Consider the following 24,608-nt stretch of genomic DNA (forward strand, 5'->3'; position numbering starts at 1 on the left):
TTGCGACGGAGTAAAGGAAGGAAGACCTTGAGAGCCAGGCGTATCGCTCGCGCTTCCAAGCAATTGATGTGCCAGCGAGATTGGACTGGAGACCAGTATCCCTGGGTAAACTGGTTCTGGCACACCGCTTCCCAGCCGGAAAGGCTAGCGTCCGTTGTGACCACGATCCACTGTGGCATCTGAAGGGCCACCCCTTTCAGAAGGTGAACAGGTGAGAGCCACCATTGCAGCTCGGCGACGGTAGACTCGGAGAGCGGGAGGGTCGTACGAAATTGCTCAGACACCGGCTTCCAGCGGGATAGCAAAGCTTTTTGTAACGGACACCTATGCGCAAAAGCCCAAGGAACCAGATCGATAGTGGAGGCCATGGACCCCAGGACCTGGAGGTAGTCCCAGGCCGTGGGCAGAGCAAGTGAGCACCTGGTCCCCGAGTTTGAGCGCCCGCGCGTCTGGAAGGAACACCTCGAGTGTCGAATCATGCCCCCAAAAATTCCAGAGTCTGGGATGGCTGAAGCTTGCTCTTGTGAAAGTTGATTATCCACCCAAGGGAGGTTAGACAAGTCAAGACCTGTCGACCGCCAACTTGCAAAGTGAATCTGATTTGGCCCGGATGAGCCAATCGTCCAGGTAAGGGTGGACCAGAACTCCATCTTGACGAAGAGAGGCCGCCACTACCACCATGACCTTGGTGAAAGTGCGTGGCAATGTGGCGAGACCGAATGGGAGGGCTCGAAACTGGAAACGTTGGCCCAGGATCTCGTACCGGAGATACCTCTGATGGTCAAGGTGAATCGGAATGTGCAAGTAGGCCTCCGTCAGGTCAAGTGATGCCAGGAATTCACCTGAGCGATTACAATCCTTAGGGTTTCCATTCGAAAATGGGGAACCTTGAGAGCCCGATTGACTCGTTTGAGATCCAAAAATTGGACGAAAGGAGCCTTCCTTTTTGGGAATGAGGAAGTATATGGAATATTGGCTAGACCTTTGTACCTCTGCCAGAGCTGGAACTATGGCATCCAGGTCTTCTGCAGGGAGAGATTAGGTGAAGGTCCGGTAGGTTTCGAGCAAATTCTAACGCATAGCCTATTTCTATTATTTCTAGGACCCACTGATCCGTCGTGATCTTGGCCCACTCCTTGAGAAACAGGGACAGTCGTCCACCTAAGTTTTGAACGGAGGAATGAGCTGGCCGAATTCATTGGGAAGAGGTCTTGGTGGTCAAGTGTTGCTGGGTACCATCTCGGAAGGGTCAACATCCGTGAAAGGAATGAGACCAGGATTGGGATCTGGAAACATTGCCTTTCGGAAAGGAGCCCCGTGCTCTGCTGTTATATCGACGTTGACCTCTAAAGCGAATACGGGAAGAAAAGAAGGCCTTAGACTGTTTCGGGCGGTCCTCCGGCAGCTTATGAACCTTATTCTCCCTCAGAGATTTAATAAGCTGTTCCAGGTCCTCATCAAAAAGCAACTGACCCTTAAAGGGGAGAGTGCCCAACTGCGCTTTGGAAGAGGAATCCGCCGACCAATTTCTCAGCCAGAGGAGACACCTGGCCAAGACCGCGAAGACCATGGCTTTGGCTTGCATCCATAGAAGATCGTAAAGGGCAACAGCCCCCTATGCAATCGCGCCTTCTAGCCGATCCGCCCGCTCCGCCTCTGCAGATGAGATGTCTTGGGTGCTGAGCAATTGTTGAACCCACCTGAGGCTTGCCTGCTGCATAAGACTGCTGCAGATTGTTGCCCGAACTCCTAAGGACAGGACCTCAAAGATGCATTTGAGATAAAATTCCAGCTTGTGGTCCTGGACATCCTTCAATGCCGTAGCCCCCACCACCGGGATGGTGATGTGCTTGGTAACTGCCAAGACTGAGGAATCCACATTGGGTATCCTGAGCAAATCCAAGCAGTCCTCAGGGAGAGGATAGAGCTTGTCCACAGCCCTACCCACTCGGAGTCCAGCCTCTGGGGTCTCCCGTTCTCAAAGGAGCATCAGCTTGTGCATGGGATGGAATGGGAACATCTGTGGAGGAGCCTTAAGTCCCGCCAGGACCGGGTCCACGTTAGCAGGCATCGTGGCTGTAACAGAACCCTCAGGGGGCACCTCAATTCCCAGCTCCTTCAAGATGAAGGGAATGAGTGGTTCCAGTTCCTCCCTTTGGAATAAACGAAGCACACGAGGGTCATCCCCCTCAAGGGGGGGGGGGCAGGGAGCAATGAATCCGCATCTGGATCAGGGACCGTCGGCGGCTGAGGGGGGTCCGGGAGCGGCGAGACCCCGGCACCCTGCCCCTCTGGTGCCGTAGGAGGCTGTGGGTTCTTCCTTGCGAGCCTGCAGGCTCGCAAGATAAGATTTATGCAGGAGGAGTACAAAGTCTGTGGAAAAGCAAGGCTTGGCCTTCCCGGGGGGAGGAAGGGAAAAATCAGGAACCTCATCCGGGGAATGTGCGAGACTCAAATCAGGGGGAGAATTTAACGAATCGGGCTCTCCTTCCTCCTGCCGTCCCGATGCAGTCTCTGAAATTGCTCCCAAAATAGCCGCCGTTCCGAGTCAGGAACGGCCTGGCCACGCGGCGTGCTGGTCGGCCCTGGGTCGCTGTCTTAGCTGGTGCAAAGGAGGGACCCTCCCCCCCACTTGGCAGGCACCCGGAGCAAAGACCGCTGCGGGAGAGCCGCGAGGCAGGCTCTCCCGCAGGCTGCACAGGCACTTGGACACGGCATGAGGAGAAAAACAAAGTGCTGCCGTAGAAAATGAGCTGTGCTAGGCTATGCCGGTCAGTGGAGGCAGGAGCCGAACCCTGCTCACTGCCGGAGCTGTCCGCTGACCTGAGAGCACTGGCAAAAAAGAGCTCAGGTTAAAAAAAAAAAAACAAACACACAACTCCTTTTTCTGCCCCCCCCCCCCCCCCACCTTTTTTTTTTTTTTTTTTTTTTTTTTAAAGGTTCAGCCAAAAACAGAGAAAAATTACCCTGCTACAAAGCCCTAAGGACCCTTTAGCAAAAAATGGACAGCTATCCACGGGGGAGGGACTGGACCACCAGTATCACCCCGAAGGTCACCAGGAATGAGGAGCCTAGGCTAGATAAACCATGGGGCAAGCCCCCCCCCCCTAGGCCCTCCACAGAGCGAGGAGACAAAGCTGTCTCCCAGAAACTGACAGAAAGTTTTTCAAAAGGTTTAGTATTTTTTTTTATTTTTTAAATTAAGGAATAAAACTAATACTTGCTTGATCCTAGTAATAAAATCCCTGCAGGGAAAAGAAGTGAAAAAGAAATAAAGAAGAAGAAGGGGAACCACAGGTTCAGCTGCCTGCATCTGCTGGAGACGGACAAATACTGAAGGGCTGCAGGGTAACTCTCTATCCTGATATAGGATAGACCAAAACTGAAAGGGTATCCTATGTCTCCATCTGCTGGACAGGAGGCTCAACCCACGGTCTGGACTGATCCGGGTACGTGCAGGGAAATATGGCACTAGTCACTATCTGTGTCTTTTAAAAAGGAGCCAACTGAAATATAAGTAATAACATTGTTAAGATGTATGAAAACCAATGCAAGAAAAGCTGTAATCATGCAACATATTATATTAAATTATACTATGAAGGTATCTACTAAAGCTGAATCCTAGTACTACCACAGTGGGACGAACAGTTGCCAGGCTGATAACTATTTGGGGGCATCCCAAAACGGTTTTCATACGTCTTGGCAAACAGCCATCAACTTCCATTTAAGGAATAGGGGTTTTGGTGTTTCAGTGGGAATGTTTTCAAAGTTAATTTAGAACTATATGTAAGAGTTAGAAATCTATTAGCACCATTAACTCTCTGAAAGAAGGCTGAACTATTCAATTCAATATCCAAAACTTATCAGTATCAGTAAGTCTTACCACCGTGTAGTCCCCACTGGATAAGGAAGGGAAGATGAAAGACCCATCGTCCCGCGAGGCGACACTGCACAGGTATGCCAAAGACTCATCTTTTGCCTGAAACCCCTCAACTGGAGAGGTATTACAGCCCAGTATACCCTGTGGGAATAAATGTGACATTCCCTGTGTGCACATTCACCAGATGATCTCTAAGGACATGGTACTAGCTTAAACTATTTCTCCAGACAAAGTTCTTTTAAAATACTTTCCAGCAGTGAGACATATTTGGGTAGATTTTTTAAAACGTGCTGTGTGCGTAAAAAACAGGCCGCACGTGTTTTTCAAAGGGGCCCAGCTACGCATGTAACTCCTGTTAAGCGCAGAAGTGCTGGGCCCAGGGAATGGGGTGGTCTGGTTAATGCAAAAGGAAGAAACATCAGTTGTTCATATGGAACACAAACCAAGGGATCTGATTCACTAAGGTTTTTCTCTTATTCCATGGCTATGGAACAGGCCCCCCCCTAAGGGTTAATTCAGAGAATCCTTTTCAGATGTTCCAACTTCTAGGAAATGGAATGTTTCCCATTTTGATAATTGGAACTAATGCAATCTTTTCCATCTAAACTGAAATTGTAACACTTTATAAAGCATAAAGTGGCCTAATTCATGTACGAGAGGATGGGCTCCAATAGTATTTAACACAAAGATTTGGAAATAAATATATACTATAAGTCGCACACAAAAAAAAAAAAATCAATGTATGTACAGGTAAAAAGATTCAGAGGGAACGGTCAGAATCCGCAAACAAAAGAATTAAAGGTTTTGCTTTTAGAATCTAAAAAACATTTGCATGTACTGTTATCATGCTCTATCATACCTCCTCCTTCACGGATGAGGAAAAAAGAAGGAACACGACCCCCTTCATTGGCTCCCCATCACTCCGCACAGAGCCGGAAACATCGTAGCCTAGGACCACTAAAGAGCTAGCAGCTTGAGCATTGGAAGTGGTCACCCTCACCGTGCTGGCAGCCTGCAACATGAAATCAAGCGCTGTAACTGTCACACGGCTAGAAGGAGAGCTTGCAGCTCATTAGCAACAGCTATCTAACCTCTTTCAACGTCCAGGTGGGATGGGACGCAAAAATGTCATACTCTCCAGGAAGTACTTTAAAAAAGGCAAACCTGCAAGACAGAAAAATGTGGCTTTGTCTTACCTTCTTGAAAAATTCTCAACTTTTTCAAAATATTCACGAGTGCTCTGTTTGCACAGGATGTATCCCAGGTAGATAAAATTAATTAAAAACAACCTTGTTTTGGCTAATTATTGTACATGGCTGGGCAGTTCTGCAGATGGGCAAACTAGATAGGTCAAATAAGTCTTTTCCTGCAGTCTCATTTCTATTCTTCTACAAAGTAAGAGAGTAATAGCAATTTCTGAATTTTCCATTATGAGGCTACAGGGAGCCTAACTTTCAAACCTCTTTGTGGTACTTGCATAAATGGAGATTCATCCTAGTATTTTATCAACTGTGCAACAGCACAGCTCTACATTGAAAGTGCACATGTATGTTGCAGTAGACGTGAATATTTTGCAAAGGTATGAAAGCGCTTAATTTCTCTATTTTATAACACACACACACATGTATATTTTATGCATGGAAAAAACATGCATGCATAAAATCCCTGATTTATATGCAGAGGAAGATATTTTATAAAATAGGCGCGTAGTTTATAAAATACCCAGTCCCTCTCCAGTTCACAGTGGAACACCCCCCCCCCCCCCCCAAGTTCACTCATACTGCACACCAAGTAAGTTAGCGAGTGTAAAAGTGTATGAACAAGTATGTGATTGACCTATAAAACAGCCACATGTACTTCATGACCCCACCCCAGAACGCTCCTAGACCATCCCTTTTATGAGCCAGTAAATGTGTGCACAAAACCCAATACTCACATTTGATGTTTATAGTATAGCATGTGCATGAATATGCTATTTTTACGCATTAACCCCTTTGAAAAGTTACACAAAAGTGGTGATGGATATTTGTGTGATCAGCAATTTAATGGCAGTCACTAGGCACTTTAAAACTCCTAAATCATCACAGTCTGAACTTGTTAAAAGCAGATCTCTAACAGTTACAGTTATGCAGGGCTTCCAAAACCTGCTCAGGATATGGAAATGAATATGCAGGAGGTAGATCTGCATATGCTGGGTTCCAATCATGCAAAATTTCTGTCATGCATATTCATTATGGATAGCCTGAAAACACAACAGGCTGAGGGATCCCCAGAGCAGGTATGGGAAGCCCTGCATTCGCATGCAATATTTTACATTTTCCTCCACACATGAAAATGCCTGTTAGAAAGAAAAACAAGATCACTCACATCCCTCCCGGCTGAGTTGCAGTGGTCTGAATGACCATCTCTGTTCCGGCCTTTCGTAGTGCAACCTGGACGCCAGCAGGGCCTAAATTCTGACCTTTACTGAGTACCTGTAAAATGTTACACAATTCAAACTTTCCCACAAAAGGATAGCACAGCATTCCTATTAAAACAGGATAGCCACCCGAGAGCTCCAAAACCCACAACCATCACTAAGAGTTTAATAACTGTTAAACAAAAAAAACTCATGCAAGTACCAGAGTGGCCAACATTAAACAAAAAACCTACCAAATACCACTTTTTCTGTTTCATTACCATTTTTTGATGGAGAAAAGGACCACAGAGAAGAGACTCATGCTCTTGGTCAGATAGTATACAACTTGACCACAAATCTCAGTAGATTACTGTATTTTAGATTAAATGTAGTCTAAACTACTATTGTTCCTTGTATGTGAAAGGTAAATGAAATCAGATGGATGTAGATGTGCAAATGCAGTCCAACCACCAACTTGGCCTCCAGCACCTACAAATGATTACAGCACAGCCTCTGTGTAGGCAAAACAATTTACCGGACATTTGCTCTATTACTTTTCACACAAAGAGACCTTGACTGCATTAAGTCTATGACTCATTTTGTGTCCGCGTTATTAAAAAATGTTATACAGGTTATTCAGGCTGTCTGCTAGTCAGCTAATATTTAATGTAAAAATGAGTACGTCAAAAAGACGTCAAAAATTCTGGAAGGCCTTTTGTTTCATTAAAAATTATCCTTTATATTGATTCTATCATATTTGATGTATCTGTCAACAGATAAGGCCTTCATCTACCTGCTTGCTCCCTCTCTTGACCTTTTGACTGCCCCCGTAACTGTCACAAGCATGCTTGCTGTCTCAGGTTTTGGCTGTTGGCCACCTTCGCTGGTAGGCGATTTAGGGTGTCTGCTAACCCCTCAGTAAAAGAAGTTTCTATGTATACAGTGACTTTACAGAGTCTCCGCCTCCTTGAATATTTAAAACACAAGTTCCTTCCCCTCCTCACCCATCCCCCGGTCGATACTTGGTGGGAGCAGCTTTGGCAATAATTACAGCTGCAAGTCTGCTGGGATAAGTCTCCACCAGTGTTGCACACCTGGATTTATCAATATTAGGCTACCTTTCCTTACAAAGCTGTCGGGCTCCTTGGGGAGCGTCGATGGACAGCAATCTTCAAGTTATATCGCAGACATTCAATAGGACTGAAGGCGGGGCTCTCACTGGGCCGTCCACCTTTTTGTTCCTCAGCTTCCCCAACATGGCTTTGGTTGTCTGCTTCAAGTTGTCGTCATGCTGAAAGGTGATGAACTTCCACCCCATTTTCAGGTTTCTTGCAGAGGGCAGCAAGTTCTCCTCAGGGACTTATCTGTACTTTTCCCCATTCGTTGCCCCTGTCACTGCCGCTGAGAAGCATCCCCACATGATACTGCCACAACATGCTTCACAGTAGGGATGGTGTTCTCTGGATGATGTACTGTGTTGGGTTTGCACCAAAAATATCCCTTTGCATTCAGGCTAAAGACGCTCTATTTTAGTTTTGGCAGACTACTAAGTTTTGCTATATGGCTATGGTATCCTTGAGTTTTCCTTTGCACACCCTGCCACACAGGCCAGATTTCTGGGGGGCTTCGGATATTGTTGCCACATGCACACTAACCAGTCTTGACCAAGAAAGCCTGTAGCTCTTTCAAAGTTCCCACTGGCCTCGATGCTCCCCCCCCCCCCCAAATCAGTCTGCTTCTTGCTCAGTCAGCCAGTTGGGAGGGGTGGCCTGATTTCGGCAGGATCTTGGCAATATCACCCATCTTCCACTTCTTAATAATTTTCTTGACCATACTCATAGGGATATTCCAGTATATTCCATGCCCAGATCTGTACCTTTCCACAACTCTGTCCAGGAGTTATTTTGACAGCACCTTTAGCGTTTGTGGTTTTGCTTTGAAATGCATTACCCAGCAGAAATTAAAAAAAAAACCCAGGACGTGCTGAATTTATCCTTTCATCATATGAATCAGTAAAATAGATAATTGGTCACAGCAGAGCTTTAAGTATTCAGGATTCCTCCGGCACTGGGATGGACATTTATCAAAATAAAGGCAGAAGACAAATTGTGGAGTTATGGCGCGTTTCGCAGACAAAGAATAGCAAGAGTGCGCAACCAGAAAGAACTTTGACCGTTCTGTGTACTCCAAATGGACATCAAAGAAGTTCAATAAAATTCAATGCAATTTGTTGAAACTTGTCTGCGCTTTGGAACTTTATGAATAAAACAGCATTGAATTTACTGAACTTCTTTGATGTCTATTTAGATTTACACGAAACAGCCAATGTTCTTTCTGGTTACGCACCCTTGCTATCATTTATCCAACCAAACGTGTTTTAATTTCTTCTTCATTTTCTAAGAAATTCTAGAACATATTTTTTTTTACAAACACAGGTTCAATGCATTTTACTTCCCTTATCCCTTTGCAAGCTTTCGTTTAGCCCAGGCACCTGTACTGCAGGCACCATTCACCCAGAGACAACTGTGCATGTGTTTCTGAAGTACCAGAACCGCAAATTATACTGGGATGTTATCTGGATCAAAGGCCCCAAAATAAGTTTCAGTTGACTAGCAGCAGACTTCTGAATGTCAGAACCTCGATTCTTTGTGTTGCCAGGAGTTAGAGACGCACAGGTAAGAGAAACCAGATGGCAATCATCCACGAGCTCTCAACAGAGCTCTTACAGTGACAGAGAAAACAGGCGTGCACTAGTGTGATGGAGATTCACACTGGGTTTACTGCAGCTCGGCCCAAGTGAAGCCGAGTAACACTCAGCCTCCTCCTCTCCCCCCCCAGAGGGTACCACCTGCAATTCTAAAAAGCACAGATTCTCCAGCTTTACATGGCAAGTCTGCCCAAACAGAGTCCCGAACTGCTATGGAAACGGAAAATACTGAGAAGCTGCACTTCCTGCAGGGGTATATGTACTAGGGGCTGACGTCAGATTGAAATCTGATCCGTCTCCAACTGCTATCAGGAGTACACTATACCCATTGGTCCCGAGTCCATTTGCTACCTGCTAGGAAATAGTATGACTTTACACTGGAGGTAGGCCTGGCTGTGAGGGACTGAAGGTACAGGAAAAAGGTGAAAACAGGAAAGGAGGTGACTCACAAAAAAAAAAAAAATTCTAAATAAAGGTGCAGAGATACCACTACACTGTACTGAGCAAAGAAGAAAAAAAAAGTTATCACCTTTCCATTCACAGAGAATCCTGTAAAAACAAAGTTGATGTCTCCTCCTTTTGTGCAAATGTCATTAACACCATCAACATGAAGGTCAACACTCGTTGGCTCTAAAAAAAAAAAAAGAAGACAAAATGCAGCAAATGCAACACATACTCTGAAAATATTTCGTTTCACAGAGACCATAAAAACTGTAATAATTTGAAAAACAATATGCACCCATCAAAGATGCAAATCTATTTGTCAACTAATGAGAGACCTAACCAACAGGGAGCTGTGCATGCCGGCTTTTCATAGACAGGAGATCTCATCGCAAAGACTCTACATGTACAATATGGGGTGAATTTTACTCATGTAAAAATGAGCATGTGGGTACGAAAATAGCACCTACTCCCACAGTTCATAGAAGTAAAAAATATGCACATATTTTCACTTTCATGCATAAGAAAGAAGCAGTCTAGGGGCGTTCAGAGGCAGGATCGACACTTATTTATACGCAAGTTGCTATTTTAAAAGACATTTAATGCTTCAACTTCCTTGCATATTTTTTTGCCTGTTAATTATCTGGTGTAAGTGATAATAAACGGGTTTATTGAGTAGCACTGACTGGGTGGGAGGTCTGAGTGAAGTGGAGGGAGTTTAGGCTTAAGAACCCAGGTGGTCTCGATGACCTGAAGGAGGACTGGGCGAACTGGTGGACTAATTGGTAAACTGGTTAATTTCATGTGTGCGCAAATGTTTGAAAATCATCCAACTTGCATAAGTCCTTTGTTCATGTGTAAACTTTACGTGTATATATTTTTAAAATAAATAGGAAAAATATGTGCATTCAATGCATAGATATACATGGTCTCGATGAACACTGCATGTATTCTCATGTAAGGTTAATTATGCGTATGCTGTGGGGTACAGAGCCATATTTTATAAAATGTGCATATATCAATTGCATTGGTTATAAAAAGTGCAATATAATAATCTAAATGAATAAATATTTATTTATTTATTGTTTTTGTTATACCGAGTTTCATGATAGGCATCACATCAACCCGGTTTACAAATAACAAGGAGTGTAAAGCATAACGTAACGTAAAAAACTATGGGGTAGATTTTCAGACGAGCGCGAATAGCCTACTTTTGTTTGCGCTCCAGGCGCAAACAAAAGTACGCTGGATTTTAGTAGATACGCGCGTAGTCGCGCGTATCGGCTAAAATCCTGGATCGGCGCGCGCAAGGCTATCGATTTCGTATAGCCTGCGCGCGCCGAGCCGCGCAGCCTACCCCCGTTCCCTCCTAGGCCGCTCCGAAATCGGAGCGGCCTAGAAGGGAACTTTCCTTTGCCCTCCCCTCACCTTCCCCTCCCTTCCCCTACCTAACCCACCCGCCCGGCCCTGTCTAAACCCCCATCCTACCTTTGTCGGGGGATTTACGCCTCCCGGAGGGAGGCGTAAATCCCCGCGCGCGAGCGGGACTCCTGCGCGCCGGGCCGCGACCTGGGGGCGGGTACGGAGGGCGCGGCCACGCCCCCGGGCCGTAGCCACGCCCCATACCCGCCCCCAAAACGCTGCCGACACGCCCCCGAAACGCCGCGACGACCGGGCCCGCCCCCCGACATGCCCCCGACACGCCCCCCTCCGAGAACCCCGGGACTTACGCGAGTCCCGGGGCTCTGCGCGCGCCGGGAGGCCTATGTAAAATAGGCTTCCCGGCGCGCAGGGCCCTGCTCGCGTAAATCCGCCCTGTTTTGGGCGGATTTACGCGAGCAGGGCTCTGAAAATCCGCCCCAATATTTTCAATAAGAACCTTGAACTTTAAATACAGTGAATCAGAAAAAGGGAGAGGGAAAGTTACAAAAAACAAGGAAAATAAACTTGGGATGGAAGGGGAGAAATTGAACAGCACAATATTTACATTTTCAGCCTAGTGTAGATGAGCTTGCCACCCTATACGCGCATACACACCAGCACATGCATCTGAAAGCTATCCTTCCTGGGTCTGATGGAAAGTGACTGCACGTCCTTCAGGTGGTCTTAGGAGTTAGGAGATGTTAGAAGCAGGGTTCACTGCAAACAGACGCTCTTTGAAAACAGTAATCCTGCCGCCATGGAAAACCCACTTAAGCTCATTTTCAAAAGTGAACTGCCCCAGAGGGTATTCCTATGAAAATGCCCGAGTGCACAGGTGCAAGGGGGGGGGGGGGGGGGGGGGGAAGTACCCGTGGACTTTGTGCCTGCATTGCAGGAGGTGCAAGGTATGCCCTTGAAATTACGCACTGCATTTTGAAATCAAAATCACCATGTGCACTTTTCCTTTCCGACCTCTTTTCCTAATGGGTAAAAAAAAAAAAAAAAAAGTCTGCACAGTGCAAAATGCACAGGTACATTTAACCACACTGGGCAAAAAAAAAAAAAAAACAAAACCCAGGCAATTTTAAATACTTCTGAGAAATGCCCTCCCTATTCTTCATCCGAGAACGTAAACATTCAAAGCTGCGGTCCATTGGGCATTAATGCTACAGTTACACCTCTGCAAAAGCCCGGCCACCTCGTCAAGATTATTTGTGTAAAAACCAAATGTAACTTTAAAAGGTTACTCTGAAAACTACTTACCAAAACTCCACCCGTGAGGAGGCTCAATCTTAAGTACAAAATCTCCCTGCAAAAGAAAAAATGTGTGATGTGCTTCGTTAATGCAGTACTCCACTTTCACATCACCATTAACACAAATTAAGTCTACCACAACGCAATACGTACTTCAGCACAATGGCAGTGAAGCGCAAACTCGCTCCTTCCATGTACTACAAGTTTAACATTTTCTTTAAAAAAGCCAGGATGCTGCAACATCCTTTCAAGCACAAGTCAAGCATTCTATCGGCCTGATGCTAAACCACAAAATTTACAAGTTCTACTTATTTTTAATGCATGAACTGGCAAACAGTAATGTTCAGGCCTCTAGCAAGGTACTGAATCCTCCTGCAACTCTGTTCAGCTCTTACCTTATCATACAAAGGAATCATAAAATAACCATTGTTCGGAGCACAGTCTGTTTGGTATTTCAGGGTCCCTTGTTTTGTATACAGTTTAATCTATGAAAAATAAAGTTTTATAACAATAAGTCTTCTATGCTGTACACTAAAACAAATCTAAATTAACCTATTAAATTCAGTTTAAACAAAGAAATCTTGCCTTGGTTATCCTTTTCAATCTATGGAAAAAGTTGTTTATTTTTAAATACTTCAACCCTACTGATGAGGTAAATTAAAAAAAAATATCCCAACCCTTTAATCTATTCCTAGTCTGGCGGCTGGCTAAAGCCAAGACCTACAAATACTCACCCAACCAGGGCAGGGTCCTAGCAGGCGGCTGGCTAATGCTTTGTGAACAGCTCCCCAACATAATCTTGTACATGTCAAAGGTCACAAGGAACAATCAAACCCAAAATTATGGTGCAAACAACCTTTTAATTTAAAGGGTTTATTTTACCTCCCATGAAGGTCAAATGCTGTAAACCTGTATAAAGTACTGTGGATTATCTGTTATAAAAGGTTGTGTATAAAGATTTAAATACATGAGTAGTGTTATGAGATTATACATTTTTGGGGGGGGAATGTCAGCATAACCATAATCCCATTGCCACCACAGAGCCTAACAATTGTCAGTCTTCTACACGTAATTGTTTTCTATTTATTATTTAGAACTGCTGAAAGATGAGGTGTACATAGATTCAATAAACGTATATAAACTGCAATGGCATATTACACTCCAATTCTTCAAGATATTTACCAAATAATCCCCAAAAGATGGGACAGCATGCACGGGGTGGGGAAAAGAGACACTGGTACTAATACTGGGGGACCATACAGGGTCAGAGAACAAGTCTGCATGCAGCTATTCAAAGTTTGCTAGTACTAGGTTTGCCACCTGGCTCCATGTCATAAAGGAACAGGCTAATCCACTCCAGACTTATATTACTGCATTCAAGAATTTATAATTCTGATTTGCTTAGGTAAATCAACGGGACAATCAGCACTACAAGCACCTACAGATAATGGGTAAAACCAGGATTGGATTTTCGTATTCTTTATGACATGCAGCCAGATGGAAAACCTAAAAGGAATATGTTAAAACCTAGACTTTAGCTCAGAAGAACTGTTGGGGGAAAAAAAAAACTGGATTGCCATGGTTTCAGCTAACCTGAGCACAACTAGCTAATCCTGCAAAGACTTTCTGACACACAGGACACATTATACTAAAGGGTTTTTTCCCCCCATTTTGAGTTTATCTGGCCCATACAATATACTTGGTTGAACAAAGTTACGTTCTAATAAGTAAACAAGTTTTAAAATTATCCTGAATGCTGTTTAAGTCCCCAAATTGTAAGATACACTTCCAAAATGTACCTCTCAAAAAAAATTAAACGAACTTAACATGCTATGTACACTTTGCCTGTAAAACAGGGCTTCCCAAACCTCTCCTGAGGACCCCAAAGCCAGTCGGGTTTTCAGAATATCCACAATGAATATGCAGGGTATAAATGTGCATATACTGACTGTCCATATTATGCAAATTTATCTCCCACATATTCATAGTGGCTATCCTGAAAACCTGAATGGCTGGGGGGTCCCCAGGACAGATTTGGGAAGTCCTGCTGCAAGATGTAACAAAAGATGCAACAATAACAAAACTCTAATATATGAAAACTGGAACATACATGGTTAAGAAAGCATAAGCCACTAAAGAATTCTAAGTCAATAAAACATCCTGCTGCTCCCAAAACTCCTAGTAAAATACGGTTTTCCCCGGTCCTTTTTACATACTTTCCTTACAGAAAGGCCCTGGTTCGGCCCAGTCATTACTGTCATGCACGCCTGTCCCCGACCGCAGGCGGATCGCGCTCACCTCTATCAGGGAGTAATTAATCTCCACCTCGGACTTCACAAACCCCCCGCAGCCCACCACGATGTCATCGGAGCCCGCCACCGAGCCGCGCCAAAGAGCCGCCACCAGCAGGAGGGTTGCCGGCCACCACAAGCCCATCTTCCCCGACTACTACGCGGAGCTCCGAATCCGCCCCGGTACAAACCACACGCTGCCAGCGACTGTCTCGCTTCCTCGTTTAGCTGACACAGCGCGCCAGAGGTCAAATGCACCACGTGCCCGCCCTGCGCCTGCGCGCTGGGCTTCACTTCCGGCTCGGCTAACCCCGCCCAACCGGGGGCCAGGTTGCTATGGAGACCGTAGCAAAGCCTGGGCCTCCTAAAATGCCTAGGCGCTGAATTGTATGTAGTACGTCCTGTGCTCCTGGAGCTGGTATTATATTATATTTTATTTACCCTCAAAGTATCAGGGTTGCTTGTTGTCACTGTTTCTTCAAAAAAAATTACAGGCAATAGAAAAGAAACAAATAAAGATATGTGTGTAAAAATAATTTCATGCCAGTAAAAACATTATGAATAGCGGGCCATGACTCTGCTAGGTTGTAGTATGTGGGAATCAAGAGCTATGTCTTGGTGTGACTCTCTGCATAGTAAATCCAGCTATGCACAAAATGGAAATGGTCAAAGTTGTCACTAAAAAAGTTAAATTGTCTAAAAATTTGGAAGACTAAAAAACAAAACAAAAGTTGGCAACCCTGCATGGTATACATTTTTATTAGCATCTTACACAATGTTTCCTCATAGGATAGCAACTACCTTTCTGGCCAAGTCATTCATCTCCAAATTTCAATGGTATCACAATGAGACAACCATAAAGTCATCAGAACTTCAGTCATTAGTGTTAATAGTTCAGCGGATTATGAGAGGTACACATCACAACACTGTTTTATCTTCTTCTCTGAAATTACAGCAAATAATAGCAGAGCCATAGCTAGCTTATGGCCAATATGGCCTCCGCCATAGGCACTATCTATCCACCAGGAGTGCCTTCGTGTGAAAACTATTGGCCTCCTCCTCCCTCCCTGGCAGTAAAGAGTAGTGCGGTTTGCGGGGCCACGAAAACTATCAACCTCCTCTTCCCTCCCTGTTACCCTGATAGTGCAGAGCAGCCCTCTTCCTTCCCCACCCCAGCAATGAAGAGCAGTGCGGCCTGCGGGGCTGTGAAAACCATCAGCCTCCTCCTCTTCCCTCCCTACCCTCCCTGATAGTGCAGAGCAGCGCGGCCCACTGGGTCACAAAAAGCATTGGCCTCCTATCATTTCCCAGCACAGAATGAGGAGTAGCGCAACGGGGCCTAAAGGAGCAGCAATGAAGAGCAGTGTGGGCCACCTGATGCCAAGAAGCACTGGCCTTCTTCCCCATGCTGCAGTTCACTTGGAGGCTAGAAGAAAGTGAGAGAGATATGAGCATGTGTGAATGATTGAGCATGCGAGATAGCATATGAGTGTATATTATTCAACATGTGAGATCACATGCTTATGTATGTGTATGATTAACATGTAAGAGACTGCATATGAATGCATGCGTGTGTGATTGAACATGCGACAGTCTATGAGCATGTGTGAATGATTCAGCATGTGTGTATGAACATGCGTGAACAATTGAGCATGTATGTGTGTATGATTGAGCATGTGAGAGCGTATGTGTGCAGTACGGTTGAGCATGAAAGTGCGAATGAGCATTTGTGTATATAGTTGAGCATGAGAGAGAAAAGCATGTGTGTATATAAAATTGAGTATGCATTAGAGAGCATATGAACATGTATGAATGATTAAACATGTGAAAGAATGTATGAGCATGAGTGCATATGACTGAGCATATGACCATGTGTATGATTGCGCAAGTGAGAGAACGCATGGATATACCTGGGAACCTTTGAATCCTGCTCATACTGAGATTTCTCAAGATTAGCAGGGGGGGAGGGCGTGGTCATTTATCCAGATAGTCATAATCATTGTTTTAATAACCAATTCATCAGTATTATTCAATCAATATAATCAGTATCAATATTTAATATTAATCCTGAATTCATCAGGCAGACCAATGAAACCCTGCCCCACCCACCCACCCTGAGTTTTAAGTGTGCTCTTACTGTGCTGTATCTATAGTGATCGTATTTCTCTCTCGCTCTCTCCCCTCTAGCAATTCTTTACTAATGCTGTTTCCCGTTGAAAAGAATTAGCCTTTGTCTGGCTACAACAAATAACAACATGATTATCACAAGTTTTATTTATGACATTTTTACAATCTATTACACACCTAGTTTAAATAGCAGATTAAAAAAAATAGTAACTATGCAGCATTATCCTCCCAAACTCGCAATCCTTTGTTAATCTTTCCTTCAGGTATGACAGAAATTGTATGAATTTACACATCCGATCATTACAGTATTCTCAAGAAGAAGAATAGCATCCAGAAAACAAAATAATGGCTAAGCTGGCTCCCTGTGTGCTGGGAGGAATCTGGGTTTGGAAGTGAAGGGGCCAGCCAGGCCTGTGCCTGTCATGGAGAGTTTGTAGAGCCCTCAGAGGAGGCAGGCACTGCAGCAGATTGGAAGCGTAACGTGCTGGTTATGGCAGACGACTGCTAGCTAGGGTTCAAATCCCCCCTTTTCCACAAGTGTGCTTTGTGACCTTAGATAAGTCCCTTCGCCCTCCATTACCTCAGGTAGAAAGTGAGATTGTAAACCCTCTGGAGCAGGGAAGTGCCTGCTGTAACTGATTGTAATGTGCTCAGATTTAGAAAGGAGAATAAAAAAACAAATAGGAGTGGCTGTGACTGGCAGCCATGAGACAGACAAGGGGTTTCTGATTGCCTGAACATGACTGTAGAGAGGGAGATCCCCGAGGGTACTAGGTCATGAATAATAATAAAAAAGAAAGTTGTATTTTTCTAATTTAAATCTGGGGACTATAAGACCTGTGTGGTTTGCCTGCTTTACTTCCTAGTACTCTTTTTTTCTTTCATTTCTTCACATCCAGAGATCTTCTGTGCTCACCCCACCTTCATGAATTTTGGCATTGATTTGCTCAACCACAGAGCTATTCCAGGCATTCCCCACCTTTACCATGGAGACTTATGTTCTGAGGTTCCCCCCAAATCAGTCTACCCCCTTGATTCTTGTGCATGACTTCACTCTTCCCCTGGAGGAACGCACGGATGCTCTCCACATGCAGGTGGCTCACCCATAATTCTGTAGAGGATCTAACATACGGCTAGGTCTTTGAGTGACTTGGGGAACGAGGAAGGCAATGCAGTGTCTGAAATATCCCAGCATTTTACTTATTACCAAAATCTGATTACTTGGCTAGGTCAGATACATCCTTCAAAGCAAGACTCAAAGGAGTGAGTGTCTTGGGCGTCCTTTGTAAGTAGCAATACACTGGCACATGGACAGTAAAGAGGCAAGGCTCGTAGGGCTGATCCCTTCCACCCTTCGGGGTCAGACTGCCTGTCTCCAGGAGCCTGAAGGTAACATAAGTCTCACAATACCAGTTAGCAAGGATCTTTCCTGCTTCTCTGCCAGACGCCACTCTGGTAGACTTTGGCACTCTCCCCTCGAGGGCCTCACCACACTTCCACTCTTCTGCTTAAAAGAAGGACATTGCTGGGACTACCACGGTACCCGCTCTTCAGGGGGCCTTGCCTTGTTACCTTCACTCCTGTTCACCATTCAGGGAACTGCTCTACAACTGACACCCAGGGTACCCACCCCTCTGGGTCTGTTCTTGTCGTGAACCTCTGCTTCTCAGATATTCCCTTCTACTGCAACTATCATCTCAGTGAGTACTGCTGTTCCTGTCGATTTCCAGTCTGTCTCATTACTGAACCATTTGCCTTTTACCACCGAGGACTACACCCAGGTTCCATTGGCTATTAGGATCAGACGAGGCTACATCGCTGTACTTTCATTACAGCTTGCATAGAGAACAGCAGCACCAGAGACTCCCCTCTGGCAGGTATCAGTAACTGCTACCTGCTTCCACCTACTCCTTGCAGTTTAATTAAAGACTATTCTCTATGTCCTCATCTACTTGAGTTAGCCTATCCCTGCAGAGCCCGGTGGGAGGTGCCATCTCTTGCAAAGACCAGGGGTCCCCACTTTATCCTCCAAAACCATAACATGAGGATCCATAATCAAATGTAATCATTTAATCTGTTGCCTAGGGAAGTCTTGTGGGCCCACAGGGAAACGAGGTGGCTTCGCTGAGCACACCTCAGAACTCTTTCTAAATCATACCACCATCTTCTAGTCACCAGAGCACTCCTCCTCCTCTTTGCTAAATAAAAGCCCTTTCAGTTCTAAGTAAGAATGCGCTGACATTTACAAGGGGGAGGGGGGGAGGGAATCAGTTTTCAACAGGAGTTTCCACGAGTAAAAGAGCATTTACTCCAACAAAAAAAAGCCTTTGAAAATTGATCTGCATGTTTAACATGTTAATACCTGTCTCAGCATTAACAATCATTAACAAGACCCCATACATTTGTGAAATGAAAAGGAGCTGAGAGAATGCTGGTCTGGACCTTGCTTTATCCCACTCACAGGTTGGCTGTAAGGGAGGGCACGCTCTCATTCTAAAATGTCAGCAAAATATGGTGTTTTATTTTGTGTCATTTCCAATCTGGAACAAGACAATTACATTTTGTTTGTTTGGTTCATGTGGTTTAAACACACCCTTTATACACTGGCTCCTGTCAACACTAAAACTAGCTATAGCCATCCTAACTAATCATGCTCATATCTTTACACATCACAAAGTTGTTTTCAAATTCAAAATCTGCCTTTATATATACACTCCATCTTAATTATTAGTACAGGTAATTGACACTTTACATCATTGCTTTATTACCAAAATCTCACCTTTTTAAACCCCATACTTCCTCATTCATATCCCTTCCATACAACCTCATATTCATCACATGCCTAAAACATCCCAATTATAAAACAGTTTACTATTGCCTTATTATTTTATTTAAACATTTTTATATACCGGCATTAGTTGTGGACATCATGCCGGTTTACATTAGAATGGGTTAAGCTTAGAAATTACATTTTAACAGGGAAGTCAAAACTGGGAAGAGGGGGTAAAAAGGTAGCTGAGAAAAGACAGAACAACAAAACAGTTCCTCAATGTGAGGAAAAAATGAGTAGACGCAAAGTGGTCTACTTTGGAAACAGATAGCCTTTTATTCTGGGTAAGCTTGCTTGAACATATAACATACAAACAGCCCAGACATTTGTTACGATATTCCTCTGGCAGTCCATCCAATTCCAACATGGCTCTTTTACTTGTGTTCTTCAAAATTAAGGATATACCTGTTGCAATGAAAAAAGTTTACCAAGGACACGCTGACAGCAGAGACAATGTAATTCTCATGATCAAAAGACGTATTTCTTATACACATAAAGAAGTCAGCTCCAAGGTTTGAGACTGACTTAATCAGGTATCCAATTGACTTTAAATACAATTTTTGCCCAAGAAATTAGTACAACCCTCCTTTGATTTAAGATTACAAGGTGAAAAACATTAACATTGCTGACATTAACATTCCTAAATGTAAGCGTCCTGAGAAAATTAACTTTGAAGATACAAAGAGATAGATATCAGAAAAGACAAATGTAAGCGTGAGACAGTTACAGAGTTTCAAGACCTAGCAGTGCCTCCTGGAACCCTTCTCGTAAAATTTGCAGCAAGCAGATGCCTCTAATAAAATTTATCATAGTCCCTCCCTTTGGTCCAGGGGGCAGTGCTGGTCTTAAATGTCTATACTACCTTCCACCCATAGTGCATAACCTATTAAATTCTTCACCTGAGGATACATTCTAGGGCACTGTAAGTGTGGCTGAGACCTTTTTTTTTTTAATACTTTATTCCAGCATAAAAAATACAATGTACAGATACACAGAATAAGAAGGAATACTATTATTGTTATAAGTATTAATAACTTATGATTCTCTAAAACTATGTGCTGTTTCTTTAAGAATCTTAATCTCTTGTTGCATTAGTCCCATAATCTTCATTATGACTTACAGTGGCAGAAAGATTTCTTTTAAAGTATTTTCAAGTTCAAAAACTCCTAAACCAGGAAAAGAGGTTCTCAAAACACAGCAAAAGATCACTGTCCATGTGGAGATCAAATAGTGACCTGTGCCTTCTCTTAGGGGGTAAACCAGTTCTGATGCTTTTTTAGGAAAAAAAAAATGGTACAATATATGAGCAGGTCCCATGGATCTTTTTCCCAGCCTCCATAGGGCACAACTGCCAAACCACATGGACTGCCTGGCTGCTTTTTGCTGTAGTCACAACGAAGTAAAGGCCTGTTGAAGCATGGAGGATAGGTGGGACACTTATGCTTATAGTCTCTGCAGTATGAAGGATGTGCCCCACCACCTTGTTGTTAACCTTGTATGGATGAACAGTCATGTTTAGTTCATGGTCAATACACAGCAAACCAAAAAAAGCTGCTGGTATACATTTAACAAAATTTGTAAGATTAGAACCATCAACTATAATTCAATTAAATGTCAATTAAATATATATGTAGTTCATGGTCAAAGCACTCATGCACAAAGCTCCATCATGCAGACAAACAATATTTCACCACACAGTAGTAGCCCTTCTTATAGTTTGCCCAAAGTGTGGCACCCTTTGGCTGAAAATACCACCCTGCCTTTTTGGTGCACAGGCATAGGGTAGGTAAGAGAGACAGCAGTAAGTGCAATATAAGTATCCCAATTGAGGATGGAGGATTCATTAAAAAGGTACAGGGACAAAACCCAGAGCCATCCAGCTGTAGATGACAACATAGGCAGCAATCTGAAAGTCAAAGATTTCTTCAGTGTCTGTACATAGGGCCTCAGCTAGGGCCATGCCTCTGGAGTGCAAATGAATCAGAAGCAAAATCAGTATCATGTCTGTTCTGCAGCCTTGTGAGAGCGAGTTCTATGTTCAGGAGCTTCCTGCATTTGTAGTAGTGTAGGCCTTTTACAGTGAGAAAGGTGTACACCCAGGTAGGGCATCATAATTTTACTGCAGAATGTGAGGTTAAAAATACCTAATTGGATAAAAAGATAGATTCCATAGCAGGGGAAAATCAAAGGGATATAATGGTAATCCAAAATGAGGTAAAGAAGTCTGAAGAGAGGATTAAAAACCTGGAGGAAGATGGAAAAAAGAATATGGAATTTCAAATAGCAGTAGTTAAAGATAGAGAATGTTTATCTAGGAGATTAGAGAACTTTGAAAACAATATAAAACGTCTAAATTTGCGCATGCTCAACTTCCCGCGGGTAGTTGGTCAGGTGCCTATGGAGATGTTAAAGTGTTTTTTTGAGAGAAGTATTGTCATTTTCTGAGGAGGAATTACCTTTTATAAGTGTGTTATTTTTTGCCTAAGAAAAATGATAATATAAGTATATTAGAACAACCTTTTCAAGGAAATCTCACAAATTTCCTAGAGAATGCCAGTGAACAGATTATAGACAGGGGAATATTACTTGTATCTTTTGTAAATCTTTTTGATTTAAACAAAGTAATGAAGAAATATTTTTCTAAATACCCAATTTCCTTTTATGATAATATAGTAAAGATTTTCCCTGATCTATCCTACTCAACTTAAGAGAAAAGGTTTTTTGGCCCTTCGACAGGAAACATTGTCTTTGGGTTATTCATTTAACCTAAGACTTCCCTGTAAGTGTTTGATAAAGAAAGAACAGGACATGTTCCTGTTCTTTTTACCAGACCAATTAAAACTTTTTTTGGAACAGAAAAAGTTACCTACATCCTCCCCAATACCAGGTGAATAAAAATAGAGGTGAAGATTAACTATGAAATGTAAATGAAATAGTTTCCTATGTGTTCTCCCCTTTGATTTAATTGGCCTCTGAATTTAAGGTTGAAAGAAAAGTTATTACTTTGATTTAGAATTGTATGAAAATGATTTTGAAGGTATCATTTATGCTGAATGTATAGTTATGTACTGTATTAATTTTCTGAAAATGAATAAAAATATAAATTACAAAAAATACCTAATAGGGGTCCCTCCACATGGGGGGCCAGGGAGTTTCAGAAAATCCTCAGAAAAACAAAAGCACCTGGTTGAACACTCTCAGTAGACACAGGGTCCTCTGGAGAAAAAGATACTAGTAGTTTCTGCCAGTGTGAAGTCAAAACTTTCTGCAACAAACAATGGTTTAAAATAGTCTTCCTGGCAAAATATGAGGGCAATGGAGGGTTTCGGTATTAGACCAATAGTCACTGGGTGACCAGTGACTATCTCAAATGGGGTAAGCCCAGTCTTGGAATGAGGTGATGCCCACAGGGCCATTAGTGCTAAAGGGAAAGCCCATAGCCAAGTTAAATTTGTTGCAGCCAAAATACCCAACTTTAGGGTTTTTTTTAATTTGCCATTGAAGTTCTCTATAAGGGCAAAGGCTTGGGATCGGTAAGGGGGGTGGAACTTGAGAGAGATACCCAACACCTTACTTAACGATACTACTATGTCTAACCAAATGTGTCCCTTTTATTACTCTCAATTGGTTCTGGAATTTCATATCTTGGAATAAATTCTCTCAGCAGAATCTTAGCTACAGTGGTTGTGTCTGCCTTCACTACTGGGAAAGCCTCCCGCACCCTGAGAAACAGCAAATCATTATTAGTACATACTTGTAATTTTAACAAAGGCAATTCGATAAAATCAATTTGGATTTGCAAGAAAGGACCTAGGGGGTGCTTTAGGTGTGCAGGTGTGATGACCAAGTCTTTGGATGCTTTGTACAAATTACATTGCATACACTGAGAACATATGGGAATAGCCAGAGCCCTGACTGCTGAGACCAATCACCACCAGTTATGAAAACTTTTTTTATTTTAAAGATTTTATATACCGACAGTTTGCACGTTGTATCGGTTTACAGGTAACTTAGAACAAAAAATATAGAACAGGCGTGGCCTTTACAAAGAACAAAAAACAATAAATGTATAACAAGCAAAACTACAAACTTAGTTAATGCATTTAAACTATATGCAAGGTGGTAAGATGAAAAGGCTATGTACAGATATTTTCAAATACATTAGATGAAATTGAGAGGCCTATTAAATGTAAATGGGATAGACTATCAACGAAGTTTAAATATTTGGAGAGATTATAGAAGTTTCTGGAGTGCTTTTTGTTTTTTCCAATAAGGGTTGGGCCAGCAAGCTTGAAGGCTCTGTTTGTTGTAGAGATGAGTCTAGTGGATTTTATAGATGGGGTGCAGAGGGTTCCTTGGAGAGAGTAGTGTCTCGGTCTTGTGGAAGTTCAAGGGGTGAGTGGGGGATTTATCCAGTGGTAATGCTCATTGATAATGCTTTTGTGAATGAGGGTAAGAGTTTTGTAGAGTATACGTGATTGTAGCGGAAGCCAGTGAAGATCAGAGTGGGAGTGATATGGTCCTTTTTGGAGTTTGTGAGGATGCAAGCAGTGGCATTGGAGAAGTTGCAAAGGTTTGATGTGGGCAGCTGGGAGGCCAAGGAGGAGAGCATTGCAGTAGTCTAATTTGGCAAAAATGATGAACTGGAGTACTGTACGGAAATCAGAGAAGTATAGGAGTGGTTTAAGAACATGACCACTAATGCTGCAGGAGCTGCATGGGATGCCTGGTGTATAGAAAGTAAGATATAGGGCAGTATATATCGGGGGCCACACCATATTTGATCTTGTCCATGATTTAGGGCAGTGGCTCCTCCTTTTGCCCACAGCTTCCAATAATCCTTACCCTGCGCCTGCCACTGAATCAAATTTTTAATATTAGTTTTCTCTACGTGTGTAAACAAATGGCATCCTGCAATCGCCACAGTATTGTTGGTCAGAGCTGCATGTTTGGCTGCCTGATCTGCCAAGTTATTCCCTTTGGCTACAATTGAATCTTCTTTGCTATGTCTAGCACATAAGAACATGCCCTACTGGGTCAGATCAAGCCCAGCATCCTGTTTCTGGCAGAGTAATGGCAATACTCATACCTCAAGCAAAAACCACTGAAATAATGCTCAAGTTCTAGAAATCACTGTACTCAAGAAAAAGATGAAAAAGCCCGAGAAATTTTTTTGGAGAATCTGCAGCTGCCCCATGTACCAGAAACTACTGCCAGTAATTATTTAACAAAGAACCCATTCTTAATTGTTTCTCCAT

General features: G+C 43.3%; 1 protein-coding gene across 1 annotated transcript in view; it reads right to left on the reverse strand.

The window, feature by feature from the left end:
• Positions 1-14,631, reverse strand: part of LOC115075857 (nodal modulator 1-like) — a 60,414-nt gene extending 45,783 nt beyond the window's left edge. Inside the window, exons 1-8 of the mRNA XM_029576719.1 lie at positions 14,401-14,631; positions 12,498-12,587; positions 12,112-12,157; positions 9,515-9,615; positions 6,248-6,354; positions 4,972-5,044; positions 4,740-4,892; positions 3,884-4,021 (exon numbers count right to left, since the gene is read on the reverse strand). Coding sequence (XP_029432579.1) covers positions 3,884-4,021; positions 4,740-4,892; positions 4,972-5,044; positions 6,248-6,354; positions 9,515-9,615; positions 12,112-12,157; positions 12,498-12,587; positions 14,401-14,538 — 846 coding nt within the window. The 5' untranslated portion in view covers positions 14,539-14,631. The remainder of the gene's footprint in view (positions 1-3,883; positions 4,022-4,739; positions 4,893-4,971; positions 5,045-6,247; positions 6,355-9,514; positions 9,616-12,111; positions 12,158-12,497; positions 12,588-14,400) is intronic.
• Between the last annotated feature and the right edge of the window lie 9,977 nt (positions 14,632-24,608).

The sequence above is a fragment of the Rhinatrema bivittatum genome, chromosome 14 (genome assembly GCF_901001135.1).
Source record: "Rhinatrema bivittatum chromosome 14, aRhiBiv1.1, whole genome shotgun sequence".
NCBI lineage: Eukaryota > Metazoa > Chordata > Amphibia > Gymnophiona > Rhinatrematidae > Rhinatrema > Rhinatrema bivittatum.